Below are 20,865 nucleotides of genomic sequence, written 5' to 3' on the forward strand. Positions count from 1 at the left end.
TTTGTCACGCTCAAAACTTCCTTGGGTGGCTCACATCGATTCTGGCCTAAAAGGCCTCCTGTCACCAGAGGTGGGATCCAGCAGGTTCTCCCAGGTTCCCGAGAGTAGGTTACTAATTATTTGTGTGTGCCGAGAGGGGGTTACTAATTGGTGAGTTTGCCACGTGATTTTTGCCTTAGTTACGCCCCTCCTCTCAGCAGTAGCACGCAGAACTTGAAGCAGTCTAGCAGGAGGTGCACCGGCGTGCGTGGCAGCCTGCGCCTGCGTGCATTCGTTTCCCGCCCAAGGACCAGCACAGCGGCTGCGTCCTTGCCACAGCCTCGCCCAGGAATGCCCCGCCCCCGGAATGCCCAGCCACGCCCCTGTCATGCCCCGCCCAGCCCCATTGGCGCTACGCCACAGTTTGAATCCCACCACCATGGGAACCTGTTACTAAAATTTTTGGATCCCACCACTGCCTGTCACCCTCTGCATTCCTGCAAAGTATTAATAATGCCAAATGCACTTTGATCGGCACTTGGAGGATGAGAACCATATATTCTTGTGCAAACATCTCCCGGATTCTGGAATAAACAAGGTATCCCATGGAATCAAGCTGGACCCTGAATGACCTTGTCGCCTCATTTTCGTTAGAATATTTGGCATCTCTTGCGTGAGTAATTGCAGGAGCAAGATAGTCGCACCATTTGGTGACACTATGTTAATGCAGGACAGCTGGGCAGATAATTGGTTGATTGAGGGTGACCTTTGAAGTCTGCATATTATGGTGTAGCTTTTCCATGCTCTTTATCTCTCTTTCATTTTCCCTCTACCTTTTGCTCCTTGTCCTCATGCTGTGTTATTGTATGTGTGTTGTGCTACTGTATTTTTTCCTTGTTTGCTTCTTTGTGTAAGCTTGGTTGCTGGCCAATGCTTTGTAGCACATGATTATTTTGGTCTTCCTCTTTTGCAAATATATTTTTATACTTAAGAACTTTATTAAAGGATAACTCTGCCGTGGTTTTTTCTTCTTTTTTCTTTTTACTCTGCTAAAGAACTGGGTAGTTTCAGTTCTCCTATCAATTTTAATGCAAAATTCCACTCGGGGAGGTACCAAAGTTACGGTGACCAGACGTCCCGCTTTTGGCGGGACAGTCCTGCCTTAAGACAATTTGTCCCGCGTCCTGCAGGTTTTTTGAAGTGTCCCAATTTTTGAAAGGCTGCCGCGCTGCCTTCTGGGGCGCGCTGCAGGAGTGCCCCAGAAGGCAGTGCTCCTACGTCCGCGTGTGCGGGAGGCTGCCGCACTGCCTTCTGGGGCGCAAGGCAGTGCGGCAGCCTCCCGCGCACGCGGCCGCAGGAGCAATGCCTTCTGGGGCGCTCCCGTTTCCCGCCCTGTCACCTACCCGCCCGTCCCGGTTTACAAAGGTGACCATCTGGTCACCTTAACCAAAGTGCGTCTTTTAAATCATGGGTTGTACGAAGAGGACTTCTGTAAGGTCTCGATCCTTCAATCAATAAATAGACTCTGGCTTGTTGAAGATGTCACGAAGTTGATGTGGGTTTTCTGGGTTGTATGGCCGTGTTCCAGTGGCATTTTCTGCTGACATTTCGCCTGCATCTGTGGCTGGCATCTTCCTCTGAAAATGCCATTGGAACACGGCCATACAACCCAGAAAACCCACAACACCATAGGACTCTGGATTGCTGATCAGCAGCATTTATTGGAAAGGTAACAAAGAACCCAGCTTGCAAGAAGCCGGTTCTGGCGAATCTGGTTTCTGCTATCCCCTTTTATCCAGGAAAAACCCCTCCCATTTTCCCAAAGAATGTGTGAAAGAGTTACTTCCGAGCCGAAGTGCCCCAAGATCAGCAACAGAGATAAAGCCACCTGGTCTCCTACCCCCACAGAGCAACAGAAACATCCCATTTCCCATGGGAGTAGAGAGTGTCAGGGACAAGCCTAGTTATCTACCAAGCGTGTGAAGCCATAAAAGAAAGATCAAGGAAGGAACGTTCCCTTACAGCAGTGGTAACTTATAGAAGACAAAGTACATGTATATAAAGGCAGTTACATTGACATGAATGCATCTCCATCACCCAGATGCCATCACTGCCCATATATTACGTAGCCATTACATGGAGTTAGGAATGCAGCTCTATCCACTAGGTGCCATCCCTGACAGCTTCACGTGTGCTAGCAGGTGAAGGAAGGGTCCATTTGGCCTCACCCAGGATGCTGTGAGGATGCTAACTTTATGACTCTGTACACACTACAAAACCTGGAAACCTTCTGAATTCTTCTCTTCTGCATCAAAGAAAATTGGTGCTGCAGCCACAACAAACAATTCTTTTATTTCACCGTACCTCTAGCCTCTTGAGTCCTCATTGGGCCAGGGCTCAGGAAAACATAATTGGTGAAAATCCCTAGACAAATCAACGGGAAAGGAGGAGGAGGAGGAGGAGGGGGAGGAGGAAGAACGAAGAAGAAGAAGAAGAAGAAGAGGAGGAGGAGGAGGAGGAGGAGGAAGAGGAGGAGGAGGAGGAAGAAGAAGAAGAGGAGGAGGAGGAGGAGGACAGGAGGAGGAGGAGGAGGAGGAGGCGGAGTAGTTTGGATTTATATTCCCCCTTTCTCTCCTGTAAGGAGACTCAAAGGGGCTTACAATCTCTTTTCCCTTCTCCCCCACCCCCCCCACAACAAACACCCAGTGAGGTGGGTGGGGCTGAGAGAGTAAAACAAATGTCCCCTAATGGCTAAAATCCTATTAAAAAATGCCATTAGCAACTAAATGAGCTAAAATATACTTAAGATAAATTTCAGAAACAGATAAAACAGACAGTCATAACAGTGAAATAATATAACATACAGACTGCTCTGCAAAATTTAACTTAATTTTCCTTGCAGTGTGCGCGGACAGCGCGACTCGATTTGAGACATAAGGATCCATGTCTGACAGTATATAAATCAAATTTTCAGAGTGTTCACACTGCCTACAGCAGTTGGTGAGATTTTCTGAATAAATTTGGTTCTTAGTTCTGTGTGTAGAAGGCACTCCAAGGCACAGTGTCAAAAGGCCTTAATTGTCTCATTACAACAAACACAGGCAATTGTATTGGCCTGTTCATGACCATAATTAAAGCAAAAAAAAGAAAACGCTTTGCTTCATAATGCCGTTCTTCACCTTACTGAAATAAAGGAAATGTTTCAAGAAGAAGAAGAGTTTGGATTTATACCCCACCTTTCTAAGAACATAAGAACAAGCCAGCTGGATCAGACCAGAGTCCATCTAGTCCAGCACTCTGCTACTCGCAGTGGCCCACCAGGTGCCTTTGGGAGCTCACCTGCAGGAGGTGCCAATGGCCTTCTGCTCAAGCTGCTGCTGCTGCTGCTCCTGAGCACCTGGTCTGCTAAGGCATTTGCAATCTCAGATCAAAGAGGATCAAGATTGGTAGCCATAAATCAACTTCTCCTCCATAAATCTGACCAAGCCCCTTTTAAAGCTATTCAGGTGAGTGGCCATCACCACCCTCCCTGCAGTATTGTTCCAAACACCAATCACACCGCCATGTGAAGTTAAGTGTTTCCTTCTTTATTAGTCCCAATTCTTTTCCCCCAGCATTTTCACCGGATGCCCCTCCCCTGGAGTTCTGTGAGAAAGAGAGAAAATTTCTCTGGTCGTCAACATTTTCTCACCTAATGCATAATTCTTTTATAGGACTTCGATCACATCCCCTCAGATTCCTCCAAACTAAAGAGTCCCAACGCCGCAGCCTCTCCTCATAAGGAAGAAGGCCCAGTCCCTCACAATAATCATCCTTGCTGCCCTTCTCTCGCACTTTTTCTATCTCTCTCTCAATATCCTTTTGAGATGTGGCTTACCGCAAATCCGCAAACAGTACTCCAAGTGCGGTCGGACCCACGGGCTTTATAAAAAAAGGCATGTAAATTCCTGCAGTTTTATTCTCAATTCCTCTTCCTAATTATCCCCAGCATACAGTTTTGCCTTTTCTTTCACATTAGTCATGCATTGAGTTGACATTCCCATGGAACTATCAACTAAGACACAAGGAGACTTAAGGGGGCTTACAAGCTCCTTTCCCTTCCTCTCCCCATAACAAACAGACACCTTGTGAGGTGGGTTTTGAGAGAGTTTTGAGAGAGCTGTAGACGAAACGGCAAGGTCACCCAGCAGGAATGTAGGAGTGCGGAAACACATCTGGTTCACCAGATAAAGCCTCAGCCACTGGGTGAGCTTTTAAGCAGGGAATCAAACCTGATTCTCCAGATTAGAATCCACCTGCTCTTAACCACTACGCCAGGATATCTCCAGTCGCCACCTGGATTTTGGCAACCCTATTTTTGGAGCAAACACTGCTTTCCCTGGCCTTTATTTTATTTATGTTAGTTAGAAGTTGCCTTTCCTAATTGGGGCCAATGATTGCAAAGAGAAAGCCACGCCGGGATGGGAAAATGTTATGTCAGGATGGTATCTGTAAAGCAGAACGGAAATATAAAATTATTCTGTGCAACCAGGGAATCCGTAAAGCTGTGGCAAAATAAAACGATGTTTACTGAACCATCAGAGACTTACCTGATTTTTTTAATTGGAGATTGCTTTTCCTGAGCGGTTGCAAGGTGCCCAGAATAATAAACAGGGAAAAACATAATGTTCCAGTTTGTTGAAAACCAAGTCATGAAAAACGGATAATCGAGTAATTGTAACAGATTTTAATAAATCTCGGGGTGGTTCCACCCAAGAGGAAGAGAGACCGCATAAAATGATCGTAGAATCCTCGCAGACGCATCTTGAGGAATCCGTGGACTTGCAGGATTCGCAGAAGCTGGTCTGTGCGCCGTGCTCTCTCTTGGTTAGCGGTTTCGCCAGGTTTGGGTCCATCTTCTTCCTGCAAAACAGAGACAACAACAGAGTCGTATTATCCATCACGCTAGCCCTGGGTTTTATTTTTATTTATTTATACTTTAGATCTTTATACCGTCCCTTGGGGCTCTGGGCGCACAATATATAAACGTGGAACACACCTCATAAAATAACCAAAACCTTTAAAAGCAGCTTTTACAAGCAGTCAATAAAACCAAGTATACAGATGCAGGGAAATACAAGTTTCAGCCGTAAGTGGCATCCAGCAACTCAATTTTCAAAGTCCTTTTCCCCTAGAGGGAGGAGCGGCAAGTCCCATTCGATGACAAGCGGCCCAGATGTAAGGGCCTAAAGAGGGGGGGGGGGGGCACTGTCAGCGGCTGTATGTATAAAATTGTATGTATGTATAAAAATAAGTTGTATGTATAAAAAATAAGTACAGCGGTCTTGGCTGGTACTGAGCTGAAAATTGCCATCTGATTTTTTTGCTTTTGAAGGTCATGGTTTTGGCTGGTTGAAATCCTCTGGAAAAAGCCCTTAATCCTAGCTTTTTAATGGCTGTTAGTAACTCTTCAGTGCCCTAACTTTCTAGTTTCCTGTCCCTGTTGTTAATGGCTTCAATGGGCTAATATTTTACCATCTCTATTTCGAAGTTCTCAACATTCCAAATCCAGATCATACAATCAGGACCAGATGAAATCCACTAAAAAAATCTCATTTGGAGCTATGTGCAAACATGCCACTCAAGGAAAATTAACCTAGTCGGTAAATGTTTCCCGTGTGGGGTACAAAGGTCGTCCTAGCCACTTTTTAGCTGTTTCTTTTGTGATTCCTGGGGAAAAAATAACCGAAAGGGAGAGGGGCTTTCTAAGCATGGGCTTAAAATATTTTTATGAAAACTGCAAACTGGCTCCCTAGTTTGATCTCCAGTTGCCTCTAAACCAGGGTGGTCAAACTTATGGTGTGCTCCGTGATGTTCATCGGACTACAATTCTTTATCAGTCCCTGCCAGGGTTGGGTCGTTCCCCAAGTAGCTCCACACATAGTACTAACTCCGGGCATGCAAATGGTCCAGGGCTAGGTCTGGATCTCTAAGCTTGATCTCTTTGGGAGGCTAAGCAGGGCTTCTGCCTCCATGACATTTCGGATTGAGACCACCAAGGAAGTTCAGGGTCTTAACACTATAGATGCCAGCCTCCAGGTGGGATCTGGAGATCCTCCAGAATCACAGTCCTCCAGATGACAAAATTCAGCTCCCTTGGAGAAAAGGGATGCTTTGGAGGATGGACTCTATGATTTTGTACCCCGCTGAGGTCCATTTCCTCCCCACGCTCCATCCCCAATGGACATCTTGTTGTCCGAGGCTGGGAAGCTTCTCGGGTCATCTGCCCACTTTATCTACAATCCGCGGTGTAGAAACGACCAACACCAAGGCGCGATAGAGGCACACGAGGGAGTATGAGAAGAGAGCCCCAGCCATGGTCAACCCACAGTCCATATCAAACTGGGTTGCTATGTCAAGCAGAGTACTCTTCAACACACTGGACCATTCAGGAACCGGTGGTTCTGACACTAGAAGTCCAGGGCTGCTACGGCAGGAAAAGGCAATGGCAAAATGACTCCTTTGAATGTTCCTTGTTCTGGAATGACCCTCCAGGTCACCATATAAGTCCACTGTGACTTGGCTACGCCACTTCTCACACACACATGCACACACATAATGTTCGAACACAACAAGAGCTCTGAAGTGATGTAGCCAGGCATGTAATATGTGCAAAGACAAATAGATTTCTTTCACACTAGCACAGAGGTCAGCAACCTTTACCACCCAAAGAGCCATTTGGACCCGTTTGTCACGGCCCCAAAAGCATCTACTGAGCCAGAGAGGTACGCCTCCGCATGTAGCCGCTCTTCCAGTTTGGTCCCTCCACTCAATCTCTTCCTGGAGGGACACACCATCGCCACCCTTCTGATCTCCAGTGCCCGTGGCCATGCAGAGTCAGTAGTATATGCCTGAAAGAGCCGCATGAGGTCTTCGGAGCCGCGGTGGGCTGCAGTGCAACCTCCTTGCACTAGCACAATATGCTAATATGCATTTAGTCAGGAAGGAATTCCCTTGAATCGATGCGGACTACAATTCTACTGGCCCCCGCCAGTATTTGGCCAAAGGGGTTGATGTAATGCAGTCCATAAACATCTAGAGTGCTCCATGTCTCGCCACCAATGGATCTAGCACAATAATGTGGATACAATCTTAGATGGAATCCATGTAAAAGTCACAGGCATCTCCAAGGATCCATATTTTTGTGTTGTGCAGTGTGATACGGAGCAGTGGAGCCAGCGGGTTCGCAGTTCGGTCATGCAGTCTCAATATGCAATGACGGGTGAATTTATAGGTGGTCCTTGGAAGAACTCCTGTTTGAAAATGGTATAAGGATCCATTTTTTAGGAGCATTTTGCAGGCTGCTACTTTAATCACCTGGCCATAGGGCTGTGGGGTCCGCGCCAATCTAAATGTTAGATTTATATGAACCTGGAAATTCTGGGAGTGGCACCAGGGGCTGGGGAGGGAATTTAGCAAGAATGTGATGTCACAGGTTCCAACCCTTCAAAACAGTCATTTTCTTCAGGGGAACGGACTTTTATGGTCTGGAGTTCAATTGTAAAAGCAGGAAGAAGAAGAAGAAGAAGAAGAAGAAGAAGAAGAAGAAGAAGAAGAAGAAGAAGAAGAAGAAGAAGAAGAAGAAGAAGAAGAAGAAGAAGAAGAAGAAGAAGAAGAAGAAGAAGAAGAAGAAGAAGAAGAAGGAAAAGAAGAAGAGGAGGAGGAGGAAAGGAGGAGGAGGAGGAGGAGGAGGAGGAGGAGGAGGAGGAGGAGGAGGAGGAGGAGGAGGAGGAGGAGGAGGAGGAGGAGAAGAAGAAGAAGAAGAAGAAGAAGAAGAAGAAGAAGAGGAGGAGAAGGAGGAGGAAGAGGAGGAGGAGGAGGAGGAGGAAGAAGAAGAAGAAGAGGAGGAGGAGGAGGAGAAGGAGGTGGAAGAGGAAGAGGAAGAGGAGGAGGAGGAGGAGGAAGAAGAAGAAGAAGAGGAGGAGGAGGAGGAGGAGGAAGACGAAGAAGACGGCATGCTGTACAGCGCTAAATAAGAAGGGCTTAAGTAGCCAGAGAAGAAGAAGAAGAGAGTAGTGGAAGGAGGAGGAGGTGGAGAGGAGGAAGAAGAAGAAGAAGAGGAGGGAGGGAGGAGGAAGATCTAAGAAGACCTAAGACGTAAGATGAAGGAAGAAAGAAGAAGAAGGAGAAGAAGAAGTTAAGAAGAGGAGGAGGCAGGAGGAGGAGGAGGAGGAGGAGGGAGGAGGAGGAAGGAGTGTAAAAAGAGGAAGAGGAAGAGGAGGAGGAGGAGGAAGATGGGAAAGAAGAAGAAGAGGAGGAGGGAGGAAGACCTACATTAATTTAAGACCTAAGACCTAAGACGTTGAAGAAGAAGAAGAAGAGGAAGAGGAAGAGGAGGAGGAGGAGGAGGAAGAAGAAGAAGAAGAGGAGGAGGAGGAGGAAGACGAAGAAGACGAAGACGAAGAAGAAGAAGAAGAAGAAGAAGGAGAAGAAGAAGAAGAAGAAGAAGAAGAAGAGGAGGAGGAGGAGGAGGAGGAGGAATAGGAGGAGGAGGAGGAAGAAGAAGAAGAAGAAGAAGAAGAAGAAGAAGAAGAAGAAGAAGAAGAAGAAGAAGAAGAAGAAGAAGAAGAAGAGGAGGAGGAGGAGGAGGAGGAGGAGGAGGAGGAAGACGAAGAAGAAGAAGAAGAAAAAGAAGAAGAAGAAGAAGAAGAAGAAGAAGAAGAAGAAGAAGAAGAAGAGGAGGAGGAGGAGGAGGAGGAGGAGGTGGTGGTGGTGAAAGTAATTAGAGAAGCTAATCTGAATTCCCAGATAAGCTCCACAGCCCAGGGTGGCAGAGTGGGGAATCAAACCCGGTTCCCTCCAGATTAGATACATGAACTCCTAACCTCCTCTACTTCACTGGCCAAATAAGCTGCTCAGTGCTTTGGGGAAGTTAGGCCATCTTTGAGAAGAAAAAAGACCACTGCAAATGCACTATTTTACCAATCTCTTTCAAGGATGCAGATTTCAGCTTTTCTCAGAATAAACCATAACCCTCCTCTCCTGTAAAATATCCTTTTGCATTCCGGGCTATGCATGCAAAAAAAAACAAACAAACCTACTTCTGTTGGCTATTAAAATGCTTATGGATAAAAGTATCAGCCTTTAAACAATACACTTAGGCCCCTTCCTCATTACATGGCAGAATAAAGCACTTTCAATCCATTTTCACAAACCGGCTATAAAGTGGTTTTGGCTATCCAATACCACAGTAAAATCCAGCCACAAAGTACGCTTGAAAGTGGACAGTGCGCATTATTCTGCATAAAAAGTGAAGGGGCCTAAGTTTCAAAGCTTCATTCCCTTGTCAAACAGATGCCAGTTCTCCCCAGCAAAAGTCCCATCAACATAACAAAAGCTGCCGTTAGAGATAGGAGGAGAAGCCGGATGTTTGTCACGCCTACCGTTCCTGCGGCTCCACATCGATTCTGGCCTTAAAAGGTCTCCTGTCACCAGTGAGGTGGGATCCAGCAGGTTCTCCCAGGTTCCCGAGAGTAGGTTACTTCATCATTTGTGTGCGCCGAGAGGGCCGTTACCGAATTGCGAGTTTTGCCACGATTTTGGCCTTAAGTTACGCCTCTCAGCAGTACCTATGAACTCGAAGAAGTTCAGCAGGAGGGTGCAACCAAGGCGTATGGCAGCCTGGGCGCCATGCTATAAGCATTCGCTTTCCCCGCCCAGCGTGATCATACACAGCCGGCTACGCCCCTGCCACAGCTCGCTTCAGGGAATGCAATCGCCCTCACTCGAAATGCCCAGCCACGCCTCTGTCATGCCCCTCGCCCAGCCCCATTACGCTTAATGCCACAGTTTGAATCCCTACCAACCATGGGAACCTGTTACTAAAATTTTGATCCCACCACTGCCTGTCACCCTCTGCATTCCTGCAAAGTATTAATAAATGCCAAAATGCACTTTGATCGGCACTTGGAGTGATGAGAACCATATATTCTTGTGCAAAACATTCTCCGATTCTGGAATGTAAACAAGGTATCCCATGGAATCATCAAGCTGGACCCTGGAATGACCTTTGTCATCAGCCTCGCTAGAATATTTGGCATCTCTTTGCGTGAGTAATTGCAGGAGCAAGATAGTCGCATCCATCGGTGACACTCATGTTAATGCAGGACAGCTTGGCAGATAATGGTTTGATTGAGGGTGACCCTTGAAGTCTGCATTATATGGTGTAGCTCTTCCATGCTCTTTATATCTCTTTCATTTCTTCCTCTAATCTTTTGCTCCTTGTCCCTCATCGCTGCTGTGTTATTGTATGTGTGTTGTGCTACTGTATTTTTTCCTGTTTGTTTGCTTCGTGTAAGCTTATTGCTGGCCAATGCTTTGTAGCACATGATTATTTTGGTCTTCCTCTTTGCAAATATATTTTTTATAATTCTAAGAACTTTATTAAAGGATGTAACTCTGCCGTGGGTTTTTCTCTTCTTTTTTTTCTTTACTCTGCTAAAGAACTGGTAGTTTCAGTTCTCCTATCAATTTTAATGCAAAAATTCCACTCGGGAGGTACCAAAGTTACTGGTGACCAGATCGTCCCGCTTTTACGTGGACAGTCCTGCCTTAAGACAATTTGTCCCGCGTCCTGCAGGTTTTCGGGAAGTGTCCCACTTTTTTGAAAGGCTGCCGCTGCTTGCCTCTGGGCGCCATGTAGGAGTGTTCTTAGAGCAGTAGTGTTTTACGTCCCCGCTGGCAAAAGCGGGAGGGCTGCCGCACTGCCTTCTGGGCGCGAAGGTAGTGCGGCAGTCTCCGCCACGCCGCCGCGAGAGCGCCTTCTGGGCCTCCGCTTCCCGCCTTCTGTCACTCAATCTTCGCCTTCGGCCTTGTTTACAAAGGTGATCATCTGGTCACCTAACCAAAGTGCTGCCTTTTAAAATCATGGGTTGTAACTAAGAGGACTTCGTAAGGTCTCGATCCTTCAATCAATAAATAGACTTCTTGGCTTGTTGAAGATGTCACGAAGTTGATGTGGGGTTTCTTGGCTGTATGGGCGGTCGTTCCAGCGGTAATTTTCTGCTGACATTTCGCTTCTGTATTCTGTGGCTTTTGCATCTTCCCTCTGAAAATGCCATTGAACACGGCCATACAACCTAGAAAACCGCCAACAATTCATAGGGACTCTTGGATTGCCGATCAGCAGCATTTATTGGAAAGGTAACAAAGAACCCAGCCGTAAGAAGCCGGTTCTGGCGTAATCTGGTTTCTGCTATCCCCTTTTAATCCAGGAAAACCCTCCCATTTTCCCAAAGAATGTGCGGAAAGAGTTACTTCCGAGTTTCGGGCGTCTCAAAGATCAGCAACAGAGATAAAGCCACCTGGTCTCCCACTCCCCAATAGAGCAATCAAGGAAACATCCCATTTCCCATGGGGAGTAGAGAGGCTGTCAGGACAAGCCTAAGCATTCACCGCCAAGCAGAAGCCATAAAAGAAAGATCAAGGTAAGAAACGCTCCCTTACAGCAGTGGTAACTTATAGAAGACAAAAGTACATGTATATGTGCTAAAGTTACATTGACATGAATGTATCTCCATCAACGTCCAGATGCCATCAATTCCCATATATTAATGTAGGCCATTACATGGAGTTAGGAATGCAGCTCTATCCACTAGGTGCTATCCCCTGACAGCTTCACGTGCTAGCAGGTGAAGGAAGGGTCCATTCTTGGCCTCACCCAGGGATGCTGTGAGGGATGCTAACTTTATGACTCTGGTACACACTACAGTCCTGGAAACCTTCTTGAATTCTTCTGCATCAAAGAAAAATTGGCAAGGCAGCTAATAACAACAATTCCTTTATTTCACCGTACCTCTAGCCTCTTTGAGTCCCTGGGCCAGGGCTCAGGAAACATAATTCAGGTGAAAAAAAAATCCCTAGACAAACCAACGGGAGGAAAGGGAGGAGGAGGAGGAGGGGAGGAGGGAAGAACGGAAGAAGAAGAAGCAAGAAGAGGAGGAGGAGGAGGAGGAGGAGGAAGAAGAGGAGGAGGAGGGGGAAGAAGAAGAAGAGGGAGGAGGAGGAGGAGGACAGGAGGAGGAGGAGGAGGAGGAGGAGGCTGGAGAAGTTTGATTCTATATCTCCCCTCTCCCGTAAGGAGACTCAAAGGCTTGCCAATCTCTTTTCCCTTCTCCCAACTCTGACAACAAACACCCAGTGAGGTGGGTGGGGCTGAGAGAGTTCAGAGAGAACTGTGATTAGCCCAAGGTCACATGGCAGGAATGTAGAAGAAGAAGAAAAAGAAGAAGAAGAAGAAGAAGAAGAAGAAGAAGAAGAAGAAGTAGTAGTAGTAGTAGTAGTAGTAGTAGTAGTAGTAGTAGTAGTAGTAGTAGTGGAGGAGGAGGAGGAGGAGTTTGGATTTATATCCCCCCTTTCTCTCCTGTAAGGAGACTCAAAGGGGCTTACAATCTCTTTTCTCTTCTCCCCCCCCCCCACAACAAACACCCAGTGAGGTGGGTGGGGCTGAGAGAGTTCAGAGAGAACCGTGTCTAGCCCATGGTCACCCAGCTGGCATGTGTTGGGAGTGCACAAGCTAATCTAGTTCACCAGATAAGCCTCCACAGCTCAAGTGGCAGACCAGGGAATGAAACCCGGTTCTCCAGAAAGGGGGGGAGTTTGCCCCCGCGGCACTGAAGGAACCGTGCCGCTGAGGCGACCGTAGCCATACCTGATCTGGCCTGCCTCTCTCCTCTGCCGTGCCGGCAAAATCCAGAGGGGCTCCGACTCTGCAGCTCGAGAATGGGAGCCACAGAATCTTCAGCGGCAGTCAAAGGGGCGAGCTGCCTGCGGACGCCACCCTGCGTGTTGGGGCAGCGAACTCCGGGCTTGCATCGGACGACAGAGGACCGGGAGGCACCTGGGGAGAAAGAGGTCGTGTCAGTTTGGTGGTGAACTCCCTGGTGTGGAGGGAACACACACTTTTCACTAAAAAGATATTTACTGATTTTCTTCATAATTGACTCTTGCAGCCAAGACCGCCTGTTCTCCGACTACATTATTAATCGCATGCAAGCGTGGAATTATGGCAGCATATCTTTGTCTGCTGATTAATCCCACCCAGAGGAGAGCCTCGGCTACTGCAAGATGTATTGTGCTGCCATCAGCTCTGCTGGAGGGAAGATTCAAGAATACAGAACGTTCTAAAAGAGTTTGTTCATGTGATCTGATCACAGTTGAAACACTTGACCATTCTCTGTTTCTATGCCCTAAATACAATAAGATACGCATGAAATACATGAATTCCACTTTCTTGCAATGTTCTCAGTGACAAGAGTGTTATAAGATACCCAATCTCCTGAACAGCTCTGATGGGCTCTTTTGTGAAACTGTTGCAAATTTTGTACTGGAAATTAGTACTTTTAACTGTATTTCTTGAACTTCATTTTGCTTTAAAATACTGTCCTGTTTTGTATGCAAATAAAGGCTTGTGTGTGTGGTTGTTAATCATAAAATACTGATTTTCTTCCTTTTTTTATCGAAACATCCTGAACAATTTTTTAAAACTCACCTGGAAATAAATAATTGCTGGGTGGATGACGGGGAAAGGCCCAGTGAAAAACTAAGATCCAAAACAAAGTCTCTTCAGACCCCACAAATAAATGCACTCTGCTGGAGCTAGAAAGCAGACACGATGCTCCTACTGATGCAGTCCCGAATGGCACTGGACTATCAGTATTATCTACTCAGGCAGTGTCTCCGAGAGAGGCGTTTCACACCACCTACTACAGTGGTGGCGAACCTATGGCACGGGTGCCAGAGGTGGCACTCAGAGCCCTCTCTGTGGGCACGTCCAAACAGAGTCCCACACACACACATAGGCTGGCCTGGGCCACTGGGCTCGATTATTAGCATTAAACCTAAGACCTAGTTTTGGGGAAGCAGTGTGGGTAACCCTGTTAAGCGCTGTTGAACCCCACTGATTTTCATGCGAAGTACTAAAGCGTGATCCTTTACCTGGGAGTATGCTTGGCTGCTGGCAATGGGGCTTGCTTCCAAGTAAACCCTCCTAGGGTCGTGATTCACCCATTGGAAGAGTTGCACAGTTGCTTCAAAGGAAAGCCACTGACTACCACCAAGCTTACTCCCGAGTAACGCATGCCTCGGAGCCAACCGTTTTTTCTAAACTAAAACCTCAGTGTTCAGGTTAAATTGCCGTGTTGGCACTTTGCAATAAGCAAGTGGGGTTTGGGTTGCAATTTGGGCACTCGCTCTCGAAAAGGTTAGCCAGCACTGACCTACTATGTCCATGGTGGCGAACCTTTGGCACTCCAGATGTTATTGACTACAATTCCCATCAGTCCCTGCCAATTGGCCATGCTGGCAGGGGCTGATGGGAATTGTAGTCCATAACATCTGGAGTGCCAAAGGTTCACCACCACTGTACTATGTAGTTCTTTGGGACTGGAGCCGCCAGGAACTTAGGGGGAAGAATTAGGATCTTTGGCATGCCAAGCAGATGTTCTATCACTGAGCCATAACTCCACCCCAAATGAGAAGTCTTCTCGGACTGGAGTCTCTCCAGGGTGACAGATGGACGTCTTTCTCTTAAGCTACTACCAGATCCCTTTCAACTGGAGATGCTGGGCACTGAATTATAGTGTCTAGATCAGGGGTGTCCAACTCGTTTGGGTGTCCAATGATTCCCATCAGTCCCTGCCAGCATGGCCAATCATTAGTGTGACCAGACATCCCGCTTTTGGCGGGACAGTCCCGCTTTTGACTAATTTGTCCTGCGTCCCGCGGGGTTTTTAAAATGTCCCGATTTTTGGAAGGCTGCTGCACTGCCTTCTGGGGCGCTCCCCTTTTCCCCTCCCTATCACAGGGTGGGAAACGGGAGCGCCTCAGAAGGCAGTGCAGCAGCGCGGGAGACTGCCGCACTGCCTTCTGGGGCACTCCACTGTGACAGAGTGGAAAACAGGGGTTTGGCAGTGAGCGCCCCAGAAGGCAGTGTGCTCCTGCGGCTGCATGCGCGGGTGTACGTGCGCACCCCCCCCCCATGGTGTCTTGCTTTAAAAAGGTGAAAATCTGGTCACCTTACCAATCGTATTCCATGAACATCTGGGGTGCCAGAGTTGGACACCCCTGGTCAGATCAAGGGACGTAATAGTACACCTCAATACTGCATCGGTCAGACCTCACCTGGAATACCGTGCCCAGTTCTGGGTACCACAATTCAAGAAGGATATTGACAAGCTGGAACGTGTCAAGAGAAGGGCAACCAAAATGGTAAAAGATCTGGAATCCATACCTTGTGAGGAGAGACTTAGGGAGCTGGGGATATTTAGTCTGGAGAAGCGAAGGTTAAGGGGTGACATGACAGCCATGTTTAAATATCTGAAGGGATGTCACATTGAAGAAGGAGCAAGCTTGTTTTCTGCAGCTCCAGAGACTAGGACCAGGAGTCATGGGTTCAAGGTGAAGGAAAAGAGATTCCATCTAAACATTAGGAAGAACTTCCTGACCGTCAGGGCTGTTCGACAGTGGAATTCACTGCCTCAAGGAGTGGTAGAGTCTCCTTCTTTGGAGGTTTAGAGGCTGGATGGCCGTCTATCAAGGGTGATTTGATTGTATGTTCCTGCATGGCAGGGGGTTGGACTGGATGGCCCTTCTGTTCTCTTCCAACTCTATGATTCTACGAACCTGGTACTGTCTGCACGATGAGCAAATACTCTACCACTGATCCACAGCCTTCAATGCAAAGTAATGGGCTTCCTTCACCCCTCCCCTCCGCCCCCCCATTCCTCCACTTCCACTGTGTTAAAAAAAATATCCAAAACCCTTTTTTAAAAAAGCGCAAACAGAAATGTGATCTGCAAAGAGTCTCTGCCTGATCAAAAGAGGCGGCTTGCATTTGCATTTACATTGATCATTGAAGATCCCGCGACGACGTGGGCTGCATCCGAATTCGGTCGGGTAAGAAAATCAGGCCAAACCTAAGCTAGCCGGTGCCTTGAGCCGAGAAGCGACAGGGCTCTCCTCTCTCTTTCCTGTGCAAACACATCCTAAACCCCGGAGCAAAACCTTCTCAGATGCTCCACTCCGGTTTTCAAGGCATGCAGGGGGCCGGAGAGACCCCCTTCAATTTGTGGGTTAGATCAGCTGGAACGTTCATCCCCGACGTTTGGAGAGCAGAAGCCGATCGATATTTCTTCGCAGCCCGGAAAGCCCCGGGTGGCTTTCTTCCAGAGTGCCGAAGCTTTGCGAGGGTCCGCTCTGACCCTTCAAGGTGAATGGAGACATTCTAGCAAATGTATCTGCGGCGCCGTCATTTCTTTTGCCCCCTAATGAAAGTAGCTGCAGCCTTTCTGGGAGACACCTGAAATCACTCAGCTGTTTGTACAGATAAATGAGGGATTTGGCAGGGCAGAATAAAGGGGGAGCAGAGAGCCTGTGGTGGCGAACCTTTGGCACTCCAGATGTTATGGACTACAATTCCCATCAGCCCCTGCCAGCATGGCCAATTGGCGCCACTACAGGCTCTCTGCTCTCCAATTGGCGCCGCCACAGGCTCTCTGCTCCCCAATTGGCCATGCTGGCAGGGGCTGATGGGAATTGTAGTCCATAACATCTGGAGTGCCAAAGGTTCGCCACCACGGGAGTAGACTATGCCTCGCTGGCTATTAGGGTTGCCAACCTCCAGGGGATGACAGGAGACCTCCTGGAATTTATGACAGTGCTCGGTTCCTCGGCAGACAATGGAAGCTGCAGAAGGTGGAACCTGTGATGTCACATCCCTTTTGAGCTTCTGCCCTCCCCCAGAACTTTGCCCTTCCGGGATCTGGGGATTCCAACCTCCAGGTAGGGCAGTGGTGGCGAACCTTTGGCACTCCAGATGTTATGGACTACAATTCCCATCAGCCACTGCCAGCATGGCCAATTGACCATGCTGACAGGGGCTGATGGGGATTGTAGTCCATAACATCTGGAGTGCCAAAGGTTCGCCACCACGGAGGTAGGGCCTGAAGTTCTCCCAGAATTCTAAATGATCTTTCCGTTCTGGACACCACAAATCAAGAAGGATATGGACAAGCTGGAACGGATCCAGAAGAGGGCAACCAAAACGGTAAAAGGTCCGGAATCCATGCCCTACAACACATGTGTCAAACTCATGGCCCTCCAGATGTTCATGAACTACAATTCCCATCAGCCCTTGCCAGTGTAGCCAATGCTCATGTTGGGAGGGGCTGATGGGAATTGTAGTTCATGAACATCTGGAGGGCCACGAGTTTGACACCCCTGCCCTACAAGGAGAGACTTAGGGAGCTGGGGATGTTTACTCTGGAGGAGCGAAGGTTAAGGGGGGAATGTGATAGCTATGTTTAAATATCTGAAGGGATGTCGTGTTGGTGAGGGAGCACGCTTGTTTTCTGCTGCCTCAGAGACTAGGACCAGGAGGAATGGGTTCAAGGTGCAGGAAAAGAGATTCCTCCTAAACATTAGGAAGAACTTCCTGACAGTCAGGGCTGTTTGACAGTGGAACGCACTATCTTGGAGAGTGGTGGAGTTTCCTTCTTTGGGGGCTTTTAAACAGAGGCTGGATGGCCATCTGTCAGGGGTGCTTGGATTGTGTGTCCCTGCTTTGCAGGGGGATGGACTTGATGGCCCTTCTGCTCTCTTCCAACTCTATGATTCTATGATTCCCGATGACAGAGATCAGAAATCGGCTGCTTTGAAGGGTCGACTCAATAGCATTTTACCCTGCCGAGGTCTCTCCTCTCACCAGATCCAGTCCTCTCCTGGCTCCGCCCACAAATCACGAGGAATTTCCCCAACCTACATTTTTTAAAAGCTGTGATCGCCATTAAATTAGGCATAGTTTGAGAATATGATTCAGTGTAATTAGTGGCAATTATTATAAACAATTAAGTACACCTAAAATATAGCTCTTCTTAATTATTCCAATCTAAATTATTTACAATCGCTGTTCATATTAGCTGTCATTGTTTCAAGATGTGCAATCTCTTGGAAAGCCAGTGTGGTGTAGTGATCGGCAGCGGTGGACTCTAATCTGGAGAACCAGGTTTGTTTTCCCTGCTCCTCTATGGGCGATTCCGCACACGAGTAAAATAGGTTCGACCCAGTTCCCTGAGAAGGGTACTAACCTAGGTCGAAGCCACTGTTGTTCCCCACTGCAACCAGCTTGATCCCAGCTCGGAGGGCGGGATCATCCTGTGCCTCTTCGCCGCTCCGTTCCGATTGGCTACTGTTCTACGGCCATGTTCCGTCTATCCCCACACACGTTATTAAAAAAAAAACTGCTCGTGTATCTAATCTGGAGGAACCGGGTTTGATTCCCAGCTCTGCCGCCTGAGCTGTGGAGGCTTATCTGGGGAATTCAGATTAGCCTGTGCACTCCCACACACGCCAGCTGGGTGACCTTGGGCTAGTCACAGCTTCTGGGAGCTCTCTCAGCCCCACCCACCTCACAGGGTGTTTGTTGTGAGGGGGGAAGGGCGTGGAGATTGTCAGCCTCTTTGAGTCTCCTGCAGGAGAGAAAGGGGGGATATAAATCCAAACTCCTCCTCCTCCTCTTCTTGTTCTTCTTCTTCTTCCTCCTCCTCTTCCTCTTCCTCCTCCTCCTCCTCCTCCTCCTCCTGCGGCAGCCATTTTGTGGCAGCCATTTTGTGTCTCCACCTCCTACACTGGGACGGAATTCCAAAGGTGTCCACCTGGTCAAAAAATTTGGGGATCGCAGGACTTTCTCTGTCAGTGCTATATATTCTACTTCTGAGTGATGTCCCCTCCCATCTATATCAGCTGTGCCTTTTTGTCCCCCTTTCTATGCAGGCTTCCAACTCACAAACTTTTCTTTCAGGCAAGCATTCATCCCAGTTTAATTAATGTCTTTTGGTTGGTCTGCTTGGCTCAAAGTTTGCACGGACGCCCGCCCCGTTCTCAGGCTTCCATTCATCCCTTCTCTTCGGCTGTTGTGCACCAGTGAAGCAAGATCCGCCCCGCCGCCGCCGTCCGGGTTCAAAGTCTGATTTGTGAATGAATAGAGCGTTGCACTTCACTGCGATTTCCATGACAAGGCTGAAAGGAGCTTACATTAAGCGCCGTTTTTCTCTCTCATCCCGACACTTCAATGCAACTTATGCACACGGCTAAGGACTGCCCTAGTGAGAAATCCTACATTTGCCAGGAAAGGGCGGGCGGCGAATCAAATAAATAAATACATCTGCTCAGCCCGCTTATGAACAATTTCAAAGCAAAAATAAACATGTTGCCACTCCACCTCCGCCCAGGTACCAAAGCTACGGATGATTCATGTCTTATATAGGAAGGAAAAATGCAATGCAATGTTATCTGTATTTTAGTTTTTGTAGTTGTGGGAACTGTGATTTGGGGGTTAGTTGCAGTGGTGGGATCCAAACATTTTAGTAACAGGTTCCCATGTTGGTGGGATTCAAACTGTGGCGTAGCACCAATGGGGCTGGGCGGGGCACGGCGGGGGTGGGGGCGGGCATGACGGGGGCGGGGCATTCCTGGGCAGGGCTGTGGCAAGGACGCAAGCCGGGCCATACCGGGTCCTTGGGCGGGAAATCTAATGCAATACAGGCTTAGGCTGCCATGCACGCCAAAACCTAAGCTAGACTGCTTCAAGTTCTGCGCGCTACTGCTGAGAGGAAGGGCATAACTAAGGCAAAAATCACGTGGCAAAATCACCCATTAGTAACCCCCTCTCGGCACACGCAAATAATGAGTAACCTATTCTCGGGAACCTGTGAGAACCTGCTGGATCCCACCTCTGGTTAGTTGATAAAGTTGGTTATTGTTTATAGTATATCATTGTGATGCATTATTATGCTATTGATATCGTTGTATTATGCTTTACTGTTGTTGCTGTTTATGCTATGCTTTATTGTTTGTTCACTACTGTTGTTTGCCGCCCTGAGCCCTCCGGGGGAGGGCGGGGTATAAATTAAATGTGAAATGAAATGAAAATCTAATATTTGTAACGGGTCGGTGCAATGAAATCATCAATATATCTACTTTTCAACATGGACTGCGGTTACTTAAATCCACAGACTGGAGCCATATACAGAGTGGACATCTTTCTAAAATCCTGAGAAAAGACCCAGAATTGCAGAAAAATCTGAAATTTTAAAAACACTCAGGGTTACACCCCCCATAATAGAAGCAGTGCCTGTAGCTTTAAGAAACAAATGCCTTACACGGCCAGTGTTAGACAACCACAACAGTAGTCCCACTAGAAGTCTTGGTTTCTAACAGATGGGGCAGGGGGGCAGGGTCTTTGTTGGCAGACCACCAGATAACTAGCTGCCCCCAAACTTGAATGTCCCACCCAGGGGTGGGGTCCCAAAATTTGAGTAACAGATTCCCATGATGGTGGGATTCAAACAGTGGCGTAGCGCCAATGGGGCTGGGCGGGCAATAACGGGGGCGTAATGGGTATTCTCAAGGCATTAATACCTCTGTTACTAAGCCAAAAAACTCTTACTGTAAAAAAAAAAGTTCCGAATTTCCAGCTGGTATCTTTCTGTCCATCATTTAAACTCATTCTAGCAAGTCCTGACTGCCTACTACCAATGAAACAACGACTTCTCCTCTCACTGACTGCCTGTCAAATACTTCATACTTTCAAACACTTAATTTTGTTTCTCGAAATCAAAAGAAGGAGACTTTCCTTCAACAAGGAACTTGACCATATTTCTAAAACATGTTTTGAAAACAGCCCAACAGGGAGAATTATCCCGTTTCCTACCTTCGCTAACCAGCCACATAGGAAACAGCAGGACTTTATGATTTTTGGACCTAAATGGGATTTCTAACGGAAAAGCGGACCCAATTAGTAACCCCCTCCCGGCACACACAAATAATTAGTCACCAACTCTCGGGAACTGG

General features: G+C 47.7%; 1 protein-coding gene across 1 annotated transcript in view; it reads right to left on the minus strand.

Moving 5' to 3' along the window:
* The window catches only part of SLC35F4 (solute carrier family 35 member F4), a 205,705-nt gene that overhangs the window by 46,410 nt on the left and 138,430 nt on the right, over window positions 1-20,865 (minus strand). Inside the window, exons 2-5 of the mRNA XM_048484673.1 lie at window positions 12,667-12,856; window positions 4,719-4,879; window positions 4,569-4,686; window positions 506-563 (exon numbers count right to left, since the gene is read on the minus strand). Of these exons, the coding sequence (XP_048340630.1) occupies window positions 506-563; window positions 4,569-4,686; window positions 4,719-4,879; window positions 12,667-12,856 (527 nt within the window). The remainder of the gene's footprint in view (window positions 1-505; window positions 564-4,568; window positions 4,687-4,718; window positions 4,880-12,666; window positions 12,857-20,865) is intronic.

This window comes from Sphaerodactylus townsendi, linkage group LG02, assembly GCF_021028975.2.
Source record: "Sphaerodactylus townsendi isolate TG3544 linkage group LG02, MPM_Stown_v2.3, whole genome shotgun sequence".
NCBI lineage: Eukaryota > Metazoa > Chordata > Lepidosauria > Squamata > Sphaerodactylidae > Sphaerodactylus > Sphaerodactylus townsendi.